At 40.1% G+C, this 16,865-nt stretch overlaps 1 protein-coding gene across 7 annotated transcripts in view; it reads right to left on the bottom strand.

Moving 5' to 3' along the window:
- AFF2 (AF4/FMR2 family member 2) overlaps positions 1–16,865 on the bottom strand; it is a 336,322-nt gene that overhangs the window by 302,134 nt on the left and 17,323 nt on the right. The window contains exon 1 of one of the 7 annotated variants that reach the window (XM_027690478.1): positions 1,025–1,110. The exons of the other annotated variants lie outside the window; for them this stretch is intronic. Coding sequence (XP_027546279.1) covers positions 1,025–1,047 — 23 coding nt within the window. The 5' untranslated portion in view covers positions 1,048–1,110. Of the gene's footprint in view, positions 1–1,024; positions 1,111–16,865 lie in introns of those variants that run through there. 7 annotated transcript variants of the gene reach the window in all.

Below are 16,865 nucleotides of genomic sequence, written 5' to 3'. Positions count from 1 at the left end.
GCAGGACAGCACTCATCATATATGTGTGAGATGTAAAGTTAATGAACAACACACCTAAAATTGACAGTGTCCAGGCTATGATGTTTCACAGATGCTTACACAAATTTCCAAGGTTCTTTATTCCCTTCATCTTTTCAAGCTTTCCAACTCTCACTTTTGGAAATCCAAACTACCTCTAGCTCAGACGACCACATATAAAACTTACCACTGTAGCAACTAACAACACAACCACTTCCTCTGTGCCAGGCAGCAGTAGCACATCAGGCCATTACTATAGAACTGGAATGGCCAAACTATGCCAGCTCTGTTACAGCCTGTAGGCACACCTGTAGTTAGGAAAATTAAACTTAACACTCACAGCACACACTCACTGAGCCCACCAATTTGCTTAGTGGAATAATTCTCTCAAGTACAGAGACTGCCAGAAAGCTGCTGAGAAAGAACATCCTAGGCCAATGTCCTAAAATGTTCAGAAGTGGCCAAGGGTATACTGTCCCCTGTTGATTGAAGAAAAATGTCAGCATCAAGAGACAAGGCAGTTAAATTGTGTGGCAGGTGATATTCCATCACTAGGCACACCTGGGTAACCCTCCACACCACCAGGTCACAAGGACGCCTCAGAGGATCGAGGAGTGCAGCGGGTTTTGGGACGCAGAGACAGGTCCTCAGATACTGCTTCCCCATCTACCTAATCCACCTTCACATTCTTAACATTCTGTCCTCAGCAGCATGACAGATCTGCTAAAACCAAAAGCAGCAAATGACATTGGGAAGCAATTAGTGCTTTGGAGGCAAAGCAGCCCACCGTGGAGTGCAAGCCACAGTCACCCAGGTCCTGCTGAACCTCACAGACAAGGCGTATGCTCCCACGTTACAACAACAGCAAAGACTAGAAGTAGGGATCCTAGTTATTTTGTCCCATTACTACCAGCTATAAAAAAAACATATAAACACTTCAGATCAAAAGACCCAACCACCCTCCTCAGGTGAATCCCAGGCCACAAAGCTACAGGATCAGACTTACTTCTGGTTCTGTGACTGCTGCATTTTTGGCTGTGTTGTAGCTCATCTTCAGGCAGGTGCATAGAGGCTGGTTTCTCCAGGATAACCTCTCCCTGGCAAGGGCAGCAGACTCTGCCCCCTCAGGCTGTTGAGAGCCCCAAAGTCATGCTTTCTCTGTCACCAGGTTATAGAAAAGCCACAAAGTGCTATGAAAGCAGAAGCATCTTTGGAGGGTTTTGCTACTTCCAAGGAGACAAGATGGGCTCAGATATCTCGCATCAGAAGAGGGCTGTAGGCACCAGATCATTAGTGGGCAGATACAACCCTGAGTCAGAGCCGTATGCCAGCCCTAAAAGGCAGGAGCTCAGACATCACCGTGGATCCTGCATTTGCTAGTGGCTAAATCTAGTGATTAGTCAGCACTGAGAGCTGCTGAATCACTCTTCAAAGGCACCTATCTCCCTGCTGACATCAGCGAGGCAGCCACACACTCCACTGAAATAGTCTGGGCTGCTCAGCTACAGTCAGTACCCTTTTACTAAGCTTGCACAAGGCCTGAACTATGGTACATAAGTTCTTGTCGCTGACCAGCCACAATATTATAATATTAATAATACTGACACGCATAACAAAAAGATGCCTGTGATCTTGCATTAAGTTTTTCATGTCATTTTTCTGATAACATAATTTGAGATGTAATGCAATATTTACAGTCAGTCTTAAAAATTACTAATACATTTAAAAATCTTTTAAAGTTCTTTTCAATTCAGATTCTATCTCATTATTAATTGTTCGGGTATTAATTATTTGAGATTAAATGAATGTAGGCATTGATATTCATAGAAGACAAATGATATACTAAGCAGATGAGACAATTAGCATGAATTACTTCAATAAACTTGAACTCCCCAAAATCTCTGCATCATTAAAAACCGCTTTTAATTAAAAAAAATCACAAGATTAATATCATTTTTTATTACTGTGATTCTTTAACATTTTACTGACCGTGACAGACTTCACCTGCCTAAATCTGAATTCTGTCAACTCTCATCGTAACAAAACCCAGTCTTAGAGATAAGGTGCTCTCCACAGGGGCCAAACAAAAGCTAATCAATATTTTCTAGCTAAAGGACAATCTTTGAGTCAAGATCTGTGTGAGGAAAATCTTTAGCCAATTCTTAGAGGAAACCAACTACATAGAAATACAAAAGCAATTAAAGTCATTGCTTCAGAATTTAACAGGAGTTCTAAAAAGTGGCAATTATTTTCCCACGCCTGTGGATGAAAATAACTGTAAAAAATTATTCATGCAACAGACAATATTTGTGACGTAAATCAGAAAAACTAATAAAATAAAACTGCTGCTCCTCGGTGATACAACTGAACAAAAGGCATATTGGTGTACAGTGGCTTTGTTCATGACAGAATTTTGGTATTGTTCTAACATCCACTTTGACAGAAAATGCCTGTTAAGCCCTGTGTAAAGAATATACTTAAAATTTTCTCCTTTTTTGTTTCTTTTTTACATCTGAAATCAATTAAACAATAATTAAGAATTGATTTTTGAATGCTTATAATCCTGCTCATTTGTGCGATTTTTTTTTAGGTAGGGTTCTGTTCCTTCTGAGGAGACTTAAATATCATTGAATAAAATCCTCAGGAATTTTTTTACCAAACACTTGGATTTATAACAGAGAGGCAAATCCTCCTCTCCTCTTTTAGAAGAGTGTTCCTGTCAAAGTCAAAGGCACTGCAGCATCCTTGAAAAGCAACAGAGCTTACACTGTATCACCCACTGGAGTCAACAGGAGTGCCAGGAGGATGATAAACAGAGCTGTGGTTCAGAAGTACTTTAACACCTAAACAGAGACAAATTAGAAACGCTTAAGGGAGGTGTGTATAAGTGAGGTTAATACGATTCCACGGAATGTCGCAGTTCGGTTCAGATCTCCAATCTGTCCACTCACAGTGTGGCAAAAAGTCAATATATGTATTTCAAGAACTATCAGTAACTTCCCCACTAAACCCTGGTTGTACTATGAACATGGGAGCCTTCCAAAAGATGCAGGTTACATCAAACAAACAGACACATCTAATATGTCTGTACTTGAAGGCTGTGAGAAGGGCCCCATCTGACCACGAGAGGGAGAATTGAATCATACACATTGTTTATTCACATACATTTCCATCTCAAACCAAGCTCACAAGGAGTGCAGTTCATAACTTCAATATACTCAGGGGACTGAGATCCCTGCTCAGACAAAACCAAACCCCAGAACCTCTCTTTTATCGAGGGATGTTGAAGCACAGTCAGGAATGGTGGGGTCACCAGGGACACACCATTTGAACACAAGCGGGGTCTGAGTTTTCCCAATAATCTTAGGAAAGACTCAGGAAAGCTGTAACAGATTTTTTTTTCCAGATTCAGCCGTGTTTTATGTTTTTCACCTCAATAGATACTGGTGTTTCTCTCCTGGGGCTACCTGTTTCTGTAGTGCCACTAGTTCTCCAAAGTCTGTATGAGTGGGTGGTGAATTTTGACATAAGCTTTTAGACACTGGGTTTAGCTCCTAACACTTCTGCTAGTTTGGATTTTGCCCCTAAAGTGTCCTATTCCTCACATGGAAAACAACAACAATTATGACCATAGCCCCCCAGAAACTTCAAAAGTCCCAGTGACAGTATTTTCCATGAAAAACGTGGGATACTGAAACCTGATCTTTTCCTCAAGCCTGCAGACCCAGAGTTTGCTGATAACCCCTTCTCGGACCCACAGCGAAGTTCATCTATTTTCTGGCTGCTGGGGAAGTCACAGACTGAGGAATGTATGAGGCTGTCATGAGAGGTTTATGTTTATTACATTTATTGCTGCTGATAGCAATAACTAAGAACAGTCCCCGCTGTACAGGACTTTGCAGATCTGCAATAAGTTCTTGCGTTCTGGTTGTGTTTCAGCGCTTGGAGAAGTGCAGAGTAATGAAAGTAAATAAATAAATTACAACATGGGGTTTTTTTCACCCAGCTTCAGAACACAGTCCTATTCCTCATTTTTCAGGATCAACCATTACTCACACTCACTCCTGAGGATTTGCTTTATTTACAGAAGAACTCATAACCATATGACATAAAGTCTATCTGAAAGCCTTCCTAAGTTATTTGTGACTGGAATAGCCACAGACCATTTATGAAAAATTTTTAGCAGTATTAAATACAGTGCATGTTTGGTTTGTTGGCCAGGGTGTCTGGACCTTCTACTGTACTCCAATATATTATGTAAAACTCCAGCCAAAAAAAAAGATGGGAAGAAAGCTCTGTTCAAGCAAAGCACATCACAGCAGATGTGACCACGTCCCAAACCTTACTTGTCAGCAGATGGATCTGCAAACCCCATCCCAAGCCAACAGTAGTTTCTTAACCTACTGATGTGTAATGAATGGCTACTTATCATCAAAACAACAATACATGATTTATATTATGCTGCTTTGGAGGCACGCAGCTAATTTTTCTCCATTGGCTTTTTAATTCCTTTTTCTTTTCAGAACACAGCTAAAATCTAATCCTATATATGGAAACTAGTCACGAAAGCCAGCCTGTATCTGACATGCAACAGCAACACGGGAACACCTGACCACATTTCCTATGCCACTGCAGCTGCAACAAAATTAATGAGCTGACCTACCTGAGAAAAGAGAGAAAATAAACTTTTCCTGCACAATAGCAAAAGCTTTGTTCGGGAATAGGTCTATTTACATTATTTCATGTTACAGACTTATACATACTTTAGCATAGCAGAGGGCATCGTCAAATCCAAGACAGAGAAAACCAATTGCTGCTAAATTACTATGCCATGGCTGTACTGAACCATGGAAAACCACAGTTCACCAGCCCATTTTCCAATTGTGTGGAGAAACCAGCTGCAACTCCACCATCCTGTGTGATACTGCAAAGAAGCATCTTAAGAACACACAGATACACTGCACATACACGATAATATACATGCCATATACCATGTATATGTGTACATAATGCATATATAATCTCCATATATATCATACAGCACATAGACAATAATAGCAACTACAAAGGTGTGCAGACATACATATGCACAGCTATATAGGAGATCTCTACAGCCTGAGAACCCTCCCCAGCACAAACTCAGGACTCGTTTGTGGACAGTGTAACCTAGATAAATGGGCAGAATGTTCCCAGAGCCACAGGACAGGGAAGGGCACAGGGCTGGCACATGCCTCCCCACGTCCCTGGAGCAGGGCATGCTGGACAGGGCTGCAGGGCACAACCACCGATCCCCGTCTCTGATCAAAGGGTTTCTTCGTAGGCAAAAGGGGAAAGGTCCTGCCCCCAGAGACTGCCAGCACTGACACAGTGGAATAGGTTTATTTAGGTCGGTACATTCTGGAAGCTCAAAAATCCGCGAAGAAGTTTCAGTGAGTTCTGCAAGTCCTGCTGAAAAGCAGAAGTTCTCAGCGGACCAGTAAAGCTGGCCAATGATACCAGAAAATACCGATGCCAGCACTTCTGATAAGCAGGTTAGCCTGTAATGCTTCAACTGCTATCCTTGGTGTCACTAACTGCTTCATCCTGAGTGTAATTGACTCCGGGGGAAAACAAAAGAGGGGATTTTGTTTTGTTTTGACAAATCCACTGCAAGGCACCACACAAAGGTGCCAAAGGCTACTTTGTATTTACAATGCTGATGATACGCACAACTCAGAAGTTTCCTGACCTCAAGTACAAACACAACATGAAAGGTGATATATCAAACTGACACTATCACAGCTAGGAAAAAAAAAAAGAAAAGAAAAGAAAAACACCTCAGATTTATACCAGGCTTGCCTGCCTAGCATAAATACCAACATCAAGCTTGGAGTCTTTGTTATATCGCTGCTTAAAAGTTCTGTGATACAGCACAAGGGCAAAACAGTCCACAACCAAGTGGAAACTGTTTCCAAACAAACTTATAGAAAGAGGAGGAAGAAATCTGATGAACCTGGAAAGGAACTTCCAAGTTCAGAAAAGCAACAGCACGTTCAGGCCTCCATTACCCTCCCTTTGTGCTCATGCCTCATCTTACCTCCCACCTGCAGGCTGTCAGCATCCCTCTTTATTGTCCCTACACCTTTTTTCCACCATGCCCTTGTGAGCCCTCTCCCTGCAACAAAGGACTTCAAGCAAGCCTTTAAAACACACACCTTCCAGAAATTCTCTGTACCCCAGGCTTCTTTTAATTGAGGCATTAATAAAACCACTGTTAGAAAGCTTAAAATGAAACAGGCTTCCCCCCCTCAAAAAAAAAAGTTCCTGTTGGCTACCTGAAATCAAATAGAGTAGTCCCATACTCAGGTTTGGGCTCACCCTCTCTCTACATTTGGGGTATTTTAATTTTTAAGCAGTTCCAACAGCACAGAAGCTGCTCACTACACTCCAGGATGCTCCAGTACCACTAAGGCAAAAGGAAATTATTTTTTTTTAATAAGAAAGTAGGGGTAGATAAAAATAGCACTCCATAGCATCTAAATGAAAGTAATAATGAAGAGAAAAAATTGCAGTTGTAATTGTACATGTGTGAATGACCCATTAGGAGAGAGATATTAAAATAAGTCACTCACTTTATGAAAGATAAAATAAAACCATTGATCATAAGTGTGTATATAGTAAAAGCAGACATTTATAAAAAAAGATTTTTAGTGCTTTCCATATCCTTTCATACACAGTAGACTAATTGTGGATATTTTGAAAATTTTAATGTTAATAACATGGAGGTAGTACTGCATTTCCTCCAAAGAGCATACATTTGAATAACAATATTTATAATATGAGCTCTGTATCGTAATTTAATTTAACCATGAAACCAATTTCTGCCTTCAACATTTTATGTTTTACAGTATGAAACAGAACATTATTTGCTGTAATGTAGTTTATTTAACCTTAACCTGATGTGGTGCAACAGTGAATACAGATACACTCAAAATGTTAATAATATGACACACTGAGCTGATTAAAATTTCAATTGTGTTTCCTCCATCTCCTTTGGAAAGTTAATGAATTAATGAATCTTTAAAGGACAGTCAGGGAGGCCTTAAAAAGAAGATGCCTTTTTGAGTAAGGAGAGAAAGTGGCAGATTACAACTTAATGGCTTCAGAATAATGGTAATTTCCCTATTTTCTTCACTTGCCTTAGCTCAGCTAATGGCTTCATTAGTGTCCACACTCTCAAACGAATAATAGAGGACCATGTCACATCCATCTTAGTCACATCACAATAAAACCGTTAAATACAATTCAGCTACCTGCCTTCTGCCAGTCTGTGCTAGGAGGCAGAATTAGCAGCACAATCAATACAGAATCCTGTTATTAGATTCTTTTTCTTTTAAAAAAGAAGTGTATCATCAGGTATAATCATGCAGAGCTATTTAACTGCAGTGCAAATTTTATGCTGATTAGATAACCAGAATTACCCCAAAAAAAGGATAAAATGAAGGGGGAAAAAATCTGCTTGACTTTATACCTATTCACCAAAATACCACCGAAATTCCAGCTCTTTATTTGATAAAACTGATGGGTTACCTCAAAGTCAGCACAGATGTGTCAAATTCTTCCTGGTACCCCCTTTACCAAATCATTTCACAAACTAGGCTAATTAAGCAGCTAAAAACCTCCTTGGCTTTAGCTACCTCTATCTTGGGAGAAGGGATTCCATTCAACCAATTAAAATTTTTGGAAAAAATTCAGTATAACCGCCTATAGCTCCATCAAAAGATATGAAGACTGATGCAACAAGTTCACACACTGATCTTAACACTGCAAAAACAAATGGGAATTATGGGGTTTTTAAAATACTTTAAAGGTTTTTAATTTTCAAAGTAGTTGAATTTCAATTATTTTGTGATCATTAAACTGGATTTAAGCAGTACCATGCTTTCTTTACTCATTATACGGTTTGGCTACTCTGTGCAACATGAAATCTCTGTTCAAGCATATTTTTCTCATTATATACATATTTTGTACAACAAACAATATGCAGGGTCTTTAACAATAGTGGTTGAAACATGCACACTTGGCAAAATCTAATGCACAAGTACTATTATTCTCTACTTTTTATCTGTGGAAACCAAAGGAGCAAGCTCCAACTTCTACCAAGCTGAACTGCAGCTGGCAGCAACACACAAGTAACAGGGGGAGGAAAATGGCCCGTTTAATATATAAGGAAAATCTCAAATGCTTCAGGCAAAATTCTGTTCTCAGATCCATACCACAGATCCTGACTCCAGTGCTCTGCCCCTTCTTGACCCGAGTATCTAACGCTACCAGAAACTGCTGCGGACATGTAGAGGCAGAGCTTTATTGGATCATACCAATCTAAGGCAGGATTTTGCACAAAAGGATTCCTGGACTGATTCCCCAGTTCTCTACATAACCCTGCCATAACCACATCCAACTGACGTCCAGGAAGAAGCTGCTTTGTAAATCTTAGCACACACGACGTGCCGGGCATCTGCACTTGTCAGCGGAATAAATTTTTCTGACAACATAAATCTGATCCCACCGAGAAACCTTTTTAAAAATACATTATTGACTGAAAATATTTATATGCACCACTTTTCCTGTTAGCAAGGTAATATATTAACTCCTTTGCCATTACCACAAGTCACCGTAGGCCTAGGAGAAAGTATTTCTGTATGCATGCTATATATCCATTTTGAATTAAAACACGATGCCAATATTACACTAAATCACAGCAGAAGTCTCAGTCTTAAACAGATCTTGAGTGACACCTGCATTCTAATTTTTTTATGAGCAGTTTGTCAATGATGAGACTTTAATGAGAAGTACCGCTTTCAAAATATGTAGCTATGGGTAAACACGAAATACCCTCTTTTCACATTATGACTATTTATCATTTTAGTTCTAAGTTGCTATTTCACAAAGAATTAAGTGAATTCCAACAGATAGAAGGTATACAGAATATCGCCTACTTCTTGTCTACCTTAGGATACTAAAACCTTATGCATAAAGACCAACTCATACAACAACCTACTCTCAGAGCTGGCTGTCATTGTATTTCTCACAAGACTAGTTCAGAGCTCACTGAGGAGGGATTTACTCCCACTGTCCAAGTATGCAGCCTTTGCCTAAGCAAATTCCCATCAAAATGAAGGGGGAAAGCTCCAAAAACACATTTGCCTGTTAGACCTCAGAATTTACTTCACCACATCACTAGATTATTGAAGACCACAACTTTCTATAATACATGGTGCGGCCCTAATTAGTTCTATGACTAGGCATAGAGAACTTCATCCAGGAACAGGGAAAACCAATGGGTCATAACTCAAGATGGAGTTCTAGCATCAGCATTATAGCACAGCACAGGCAATCCAGATGTCACACCTATTATTTGACATTAAATGGTCATAGCATTGCCTATTAAAAAAAAAAACAAACAAAACCTTTGAACACATAATTGAAACAGAATATTTAAAACATGCAACCGTAATTTTAACGTTTACTTTTATAGGCATCCTTAGGAGTTCCAAGTGAACTTGTTCCTGCTCACTGCCCCTTTAAGATTCCTGTATCACCCTCTCTTTCATTTAATTGCCTGTAGGAAGAATATTTATTGCAGGTAAAAGATGCAGGAGGGAGATCACAATTTGTAGGTAAGTTAGGCAAGGAAGATGCATTTACAACTTCCCTGCTTAAACTGCCGCAGAAACCAGTTTTACACCGAGTAGAGGTCCCCTCAGAGTAAGCTTGCTTAGCATGCAAGTACACTATCTGCCTAAACTCTGCTTTTCTGATTAAAGTTTTGTATTTAATTAAAATTGTCTTTAATTAAAATGCAAATATTCTAGGACTTTAACAATAAATTGTTTACACTAGACTGAGAAACAGCCCTCAAAGGCTTTGGAAAAAATAGTTTCAATTGCAAGCTGTATATTCAAACTTCACTGCTCAGTGAAAATGGGTAAAGATCCTTTTTTTCTCCTATTGGCTTAATCTTTTTTAAACAAATGGAGAGATATCCCAATTTGTATCTAGAATTCACATAGAAAACAATTCCCAAAGTTATTGGCTGTTGAGTAAGTAATTAGGCCAGTTCAAAACATCCATTGTGCTTGAAACAATTCCTTTAGCCAATTTTGCTAGGAAATGATACTGACACCACAAAAGAATTGCCAGTTAAATGAACGACAGGCACAGCCCCTTCCCTCAGTGGTAACACGGGAGCCTGTGTGCACGCAAGGATCCATCTGCATTATCCCTTCGCCAGAAACATCCTGCTCCAGGTTCAAAAATAGCCATTCTGTTTACAAAAGAGCACAGTTTAGATACAGCAGATATACAGCCTGCTCGTTGCTTTCTCTAAACACGCACCGAAAGACTCTACACCCCAGGTTTTGATTTACCACAAGGCAGGCTGTGTGCTCTGCAGCACCAACAAGGCTTTTCTGGATGAAGTACTGTGACTCACAGGTGAATTATGCTCATGACCAATTCATAACCATCCTCCATTGGGAATAAAAATCGAGCCCTTGTAGTCAATCTGAAGTTAATATCCCAAAAATACAATGTTAAGGGCTTTAATTTTTCTTCCAGAGAAACTTTGAACTGAGCTCTTAGTAGTCTAGTGCAATAGAAAAACCCTACAGTTATGCATGGTTTGGAAAGAAAGCAACCAAATCCCAAACCCTCCACAAAAAAAAAAAAAAAAAAAGGTAAACAGTGCTTGAAAGGCTTTATGGTTCATTAGCAAAATACTGCATTATGCTCATCACCATATTCCTGTTAAACAGTGAAGAGCAGTGATGCAAGTTAAATGAGAAAATGGTAGCAACACTGAAAGTTTGAAAAATCCACCTCCAGAAGCCACTTGAACAAATCACACCTGGGAACTTTTTAACTGGAAGTCCCAGCTAGAATAATGCTGTGAATATGACCCCAATGGAAGTTCCATAAAGTATCCTCATTCTTGCAGAGAAATTCTTACGAAGACCCACTTGCTATAAATTTGAATTTCCTAAACTCATTGCAGATCTGAGAAACCAAAATGAAATAAATTACCACAGTTTGACACCATCTCCTTCATCACAGTAATTCCAGATTTCAGTATAAAAGCCATTACTTAACTTGCACGCCATAATTTACACACTCTTTTACACAATAATTTTTGATCCAAGAAAAGATTCATTTTCCCTTTATAATTATCTCGTGTCAAACTCTTTAACCTTTTCATCTGAAAAGCTAGAGCTGGATTTCATTTGGAAACATATGCCCTGAGCTCAGCTCTGCTCCATGTGCCACTGCAGGAAGAGACTGGATGTCACCAGGTGACAGGCAGGAGAGCAGCCAGTGGCACTGCTCTGCAGAGCGAGGCCACACTGAAAACCAAAAGGGCAAAGGCAACTACCTGCCCCACTTTTGCACCACTCAACGCTAATTTCACAGTTTCCTAAACATAAGGAAAGATAATAAATTAATGATTTTTAATAAAATGCATGATCATTTTAATGTTTTCGTAAACATCCCCCTACAGCAAAATGGCCCAAGTGCTCTCGGTTCAGACCATGTACATCAGTGAGTTCAGGTCACTGACCTTCCGGATTCCTCCACTGAAGAATATGTTATTAAATAAACTTTAACAGAGTGCACCGGTGTCACCTGCACCCAAGTACCGCCACCCACTAAGTTCCAAATAGTCTACAGCAAAACCATTCATTGTAGTGAATAAAACGTGTCAGCCCAACGTGAAGTTGTAAGTACAGCTTGAGATCCACCAAAACCACAGCGGTGCACAACTGCTACTGCATTTGCATAATTTATACAAATTAATGTAGATTCAACAATTAGCATTTCGAGAGGGTTTCCTGGAGCCCAGGGAAGGCTGGTGTGAGCCCAGGCAGCAGGAGCACACCTCACCCAACATGCTGCCTGTGCCACAGGGACTGGCCATCACACCCTTCCCAAAACACCAAGTCAAGATGTTTTGTTCTGGTGCTTCTCCAATGTTACGATAAAAATAGAGAAATATTCTATGTTATTAAAATTTAGAGTAACTTAAGCAGATCCATACACACTTGCCTTTTCAAAATGGCACTTTATAGTCACAGGTACAAAGCTCAGGCTGGGTCCAGCAGCTGTGGGCTCACTTTGGGGTAGGCAGCAGGCAACCCCCCAGAAATGCAGGTTTCCAGAAAAAAAGCCACATTTGGGTTCCCAGTGGACTCCCACCCCAGCCAAGCTCCCTTCTTCTGGGAGGCACCATCAGGTGTCCCTGGCTTTACTCCTCCAGGGACAGGAGTATCTGGGCCCACCAAGTGGCACTTAAGGTGACAAACAATTTGAAAGCCAAAAGGGCCTCAAACCATTAAATACTGCCCAGGGACTCACTCCCGTGTCCGAGGGAAAGCTGCCATGGAACCTCCAGCCTGAACCCCTTGAAATGTCCTGCCCTCAGGTCTGCCCCAAGGAGCCAGCTGAGTGCTGAGGGAGGAGGATGGTTAAGTTGGGTGGTAACAGGGATCTGAGCCCCAGAGCACGGCTGTGGGACAGGAGGGACACCAGCACCCCCGACACTGCCACACACAGACTTGGTTGCGCCCACGCTCCCGATTTCCTTCGTTTTATGGGAATGCAGCCTTCAGCACCACGGGCAAGAGGCAACTGTACACGGCTACGTCGTCTGTGTGGACTTGCTTCCACCTCAAGCTGTCCAGCAAAACGAAAAAAACAAAACCTATTTTAAGTGATACAGCACTCGTGTTCCCAATTCCTAAGAAAGTGCCACTCTGCTACAGGGCCAGCAACCAGCTCTTACTCCAGGCACCTCTCCTGCCCGAGGAACACACTGCTCATTTTTAGCCTGTTTCCAATTTCCCCGCTGGCAGAGGTGCACAAGAAGTCTCTTGCAATGAAGTTGCAAACCCACGTCAGTATAAATTTCCTTTTTGAGAAGTTTCAATCTTGTTTTATCAGAGACCAGCGGCTGTGCCGAGGAAAGCCTATAATGATTTCTCTTTTTCAGGCTTATTCTAGAATTGTATCTATTTTGGGGTTTTGTTTAGATCTGTCGCCGCTTTCATACCGTTGATCATGTTGTTTTTCTAACCCGCCCTGAACATCTGTTGGCTCTTTCTGAGGCTGCATAATCCTGGGCTTTTTTTTTTCCTCTTATGTATTCCACTGCTATCAGCTGGCTGTTATTCTTGTTTTTTTATTTTTCAGCATACATTTTATTTCTTTTAATTTGGAAAAAAAAAAATAAAATTTTAACAGCGCCGATTCTTTCCAGCTCATCTTATCCCTGCACAGCAAATTCATACCTGCCACAGCTTTTGTTTTGTTCTGCTGGTTTCTTGGCTTTGCGTTTTTGGTTTGTTTTTTTTTTTTAAACTGCATCTATTCAAAAAAATCAGCCTGCAGCAGAACTAAAGGTGGAGTAAGAAGACGATGAAGGATCTTGTTCTCGTAATGATAAAAATCAGTACTTATAGGAGATATCAAGCTGGCAGCCCTGCAGAAAACAGAGCGTACACCGTTTAACCACAAGCCAGACACACACTCTCTCAGCAGGACCACTGCAAGCACTGAGAGGGGAAACAACAGCCAAACCTTGGCCTTCTCCCCCGGGCTGCCAGAGAGGGCAATAATTAGTGCCAAGCACGGGGGTGGGTTTGTTGTTTTTTATTTTTTTTTTGACGTTGACACTGGGAACTGTTTGGAGACTACGATTATTTTGCAGGGCCTAACAAACAGTTATCAGATGGCAACAGCTTTTGGTCACTACCAGGCTGGACTGCATTCAAACCTAAGAGAGACATGTATCTCCTCAGCCAGCAAGTCTCCCTACTCAGGGATTACAAAACAAATAAGATTTTGAGGTTGACAAGAGTCCCTTTTAGCAGCATTTGGATTATAAAATTGCTCTGACTCACTACAGCATATTGCTCCCTCTTAATTAACAGAGCTGAACTTTGTACATGTCTAGACTTCCTCCTGCAGAATGGCAGATTTTGGCCTCCATGAATATCATTTGAAGTCATATTATTTACAGAGTCTTTATTCATTTCAGTCATTTGTTTCAAACATATTTTTCACAGAAAGAAAAAAATGCACCAACTGCTGGGCCATTTAATCCAAACTTAACAGTTAAGATGTTTTATTCAGCATTTTAAAAAGGATTGTCTTAGGGAATTTTATGTGCTGCATTTCTAATGTTAACTTTACAGATTCTAAAGTGCCTTGGGATGCACTAGCATGAAAGGCATTAAGGTATTGCAGGATTTAACCAAATGTGCATTGCACTAAAAAGAACCTTTTATGAAAGCACATACAGATAAAAACCACAGTAATGCTAGTGTTTATTAAGAGATGCTCAGATTTATTTCTTAAAGCAAAGCAATTTTCCTCCTCCACTGGCAAAAATGATCCTTTTCTAAATTAAAAAATTTTCCACCAGTACTGACATAAAATCGCTGAAATTTTATACTTCATGGAAAAATGTATTTTCCCATATAAAAGTTCAGTCTTAAAAAAAATAATTGGATTCACATAAATAAGGTGGCTTTTTTTCTTAAGCAGATAAGCTTTAGGATTTCTGGCTTGTGGGTGGTTGTTGTGGTCTTTTTTTCCCCCCCACTAGTTAGCAGTACGAACAAATTAATTAACTATATTCATTAGCTTGGCTATTGTTACAGGATTTTCTGGGTACAAAGAAGGATGAATCACACATTTTGATCCATGTTTCCTATTACTATCAAAAAGTTGCATTTCAAATACAAGAAAAAGCTTGTACAGCTAAATCCCTTGACACGCCTGGAAATCACAGAGTAGGCTTGTACACCAATCACTTATGAGAGAGGATTTAATGTCAGTGGGTGAAGTTCAACACGGCAAAGAGGAACAGCATTAACACAGCCAGAGCAGCCTTATCAAGGAGAGGTGGGGTACTATATCAGGCTTTATCTCCACCCTTTAAATGGGAGGGTGGATTTGATCTTCACCACCTCCTTCCCTGTATTCCACCTTTTTAACACCCAAGTACTCAAGCTCTGTGGTCTCAATCCAAAGACTATTACAGCCTGTTAAAAAAATACCAGTTGATTTTAAAAGGCTGCAGATAAAGCCCAAAGAAAGTGTCATGGATTTCAACTCGTAGGACTAAACACAAGATCAAAGTTTAAGTGCAGAATATATATAATATTATTCCAAAAAAAGAGTAACACTGCTGAAACTCCTATCACTCTGACATCAGAAGAGAAGCAACAAACAACCACTTTATAATGCCAGATCCACCTTTTCATTAAAATTACATTAAAAATAAAACATGGTGAAGAAAGTTAAAAAGCAGCATATGACTCCTATCAAGGAGGGAAGGATTAGTTGTCCTTTGCATTCTAAGTTTGAAAGTTAATATGACAGTCACAATACTTAGAGCTTCAGATCTTTTTTGAATGATAGGAACATTTCCTCAAAGGCCTTCAGCTACAAAATAGCCCTCACACAGATTTGTTTCTCTAGAGCATCTGTAATTCAAAAACATTTCCTACAAATAAAGCTGAAAGCATTCATTATATTTGTAAGTGAAAAATTTCAGATGACTGCTCTGAAATCCAATAATATTCTTCTGTTTAAAGAAAAACAGTGGAGCTATGTCTTCCAATTACAGTAGGTCATAAAACTGAATTAAAGGAAGATGATACTTTTCTAGCTAATGATGCTCTTTAACTACCTCTCTCTCATGCCTTTCAAGTACTATGGCATTTTCAGTTACACATTTGTCATATTTTCTTTTCACACAACTGTTTTTTCCACCCAAGTTCAAAGGAAAAATCAACCCAAACAACTTAATTTACACTTTCACTACAGGCATTGAATACCCATCTCAGCCCATTCCTCACAGATGTATTTCCTCATGAAGAAGATCCAGACAATAGATGTTAGTAGAGCATCCTTTGCCAAGCCACAACCACCACATCTCAGTATTTGTAAAACAGAAATACTAGTATGTACATATTTTACACCTGGATTCATCCACATTTCTCCAGTGCTTTGTGCAGGCATTACTGAAAATGGTTTTACTGAGCAACAAGCTACACAGCAGGTTGGGACATGCAATTGTTCTTTTCCTCTGATGGACCTCAAACTGAGAAACCTGCAGCTTCCAACCCTTGGCTGCTCCCATAAACTACACTTTAAGCCCTGCTGAGATCCTGATGTCGATCTGGGTCTTCCCAGATACTCATCATCCATCTTTCTACTATTTCCTATCTAAGATGTTGACCAAAAAAGGCTGATGGAGATGTCTCTCCCCTGCCACTGGACGTGCTGACACCCCTGTTCATCGGGCTGTCAGTCGAGGCATGACCGCAGTCGTTAGTTTTCCTTTGATGTGGTGTAACGTACAGTTGTTACTACAAATACAGCCCCTTGTTTAAAACCAGCGTTTTGCAAACTGTGCACCTGTGTAAGAACAGAGCAGCAAATCTGGGGACTCCACGACAAGCAATCCTGACTCCCAGATTCAATTTGAGCATCACACGGAATATCATTGACTGAAACTGCAGCCACATTCAGCATCTTTCACCACAACCTCTCTCTTTGTCTGTGTGTTTATTTTACACTAATCACTAAAACATCACAGCACAAAGTCTTGTGTTATCTCTGTATCTATCTCAATATCTATAATTACTTTCTCTTTTGTAAAAACTAGGACAGGGAGTTGTAGCCCTCAAAGATTACAGATACCCATCTTCCTAAGCCTGACTAAGCCTAAACACACAACAATTATAAGATGGTAAACAGCAGTAATTGTACACTAAATGTCTTTTTAAAGAGCCAAATGTGCA

This window comes from Neopelma chrysocephalum, unplaced genomic scaffold (assembly GCF_003984885.1).
Source record: "Neopelma chrysocephalum unplaced genomic scaffold, ASM398488v2 Primary Assembly neopelma1_81, whole genome shotgun sequence".
In the NCBI taxonomy this organism is placed as follows: Eukaryota; Metazoa; Chordata; class Aves; order Passeriformes; family Pipridae; genus Neopelma; species Neopelma chrysocephalum.
This window is presented reverse-complemented; position numbering and strand designations above follow the sequence as displayed.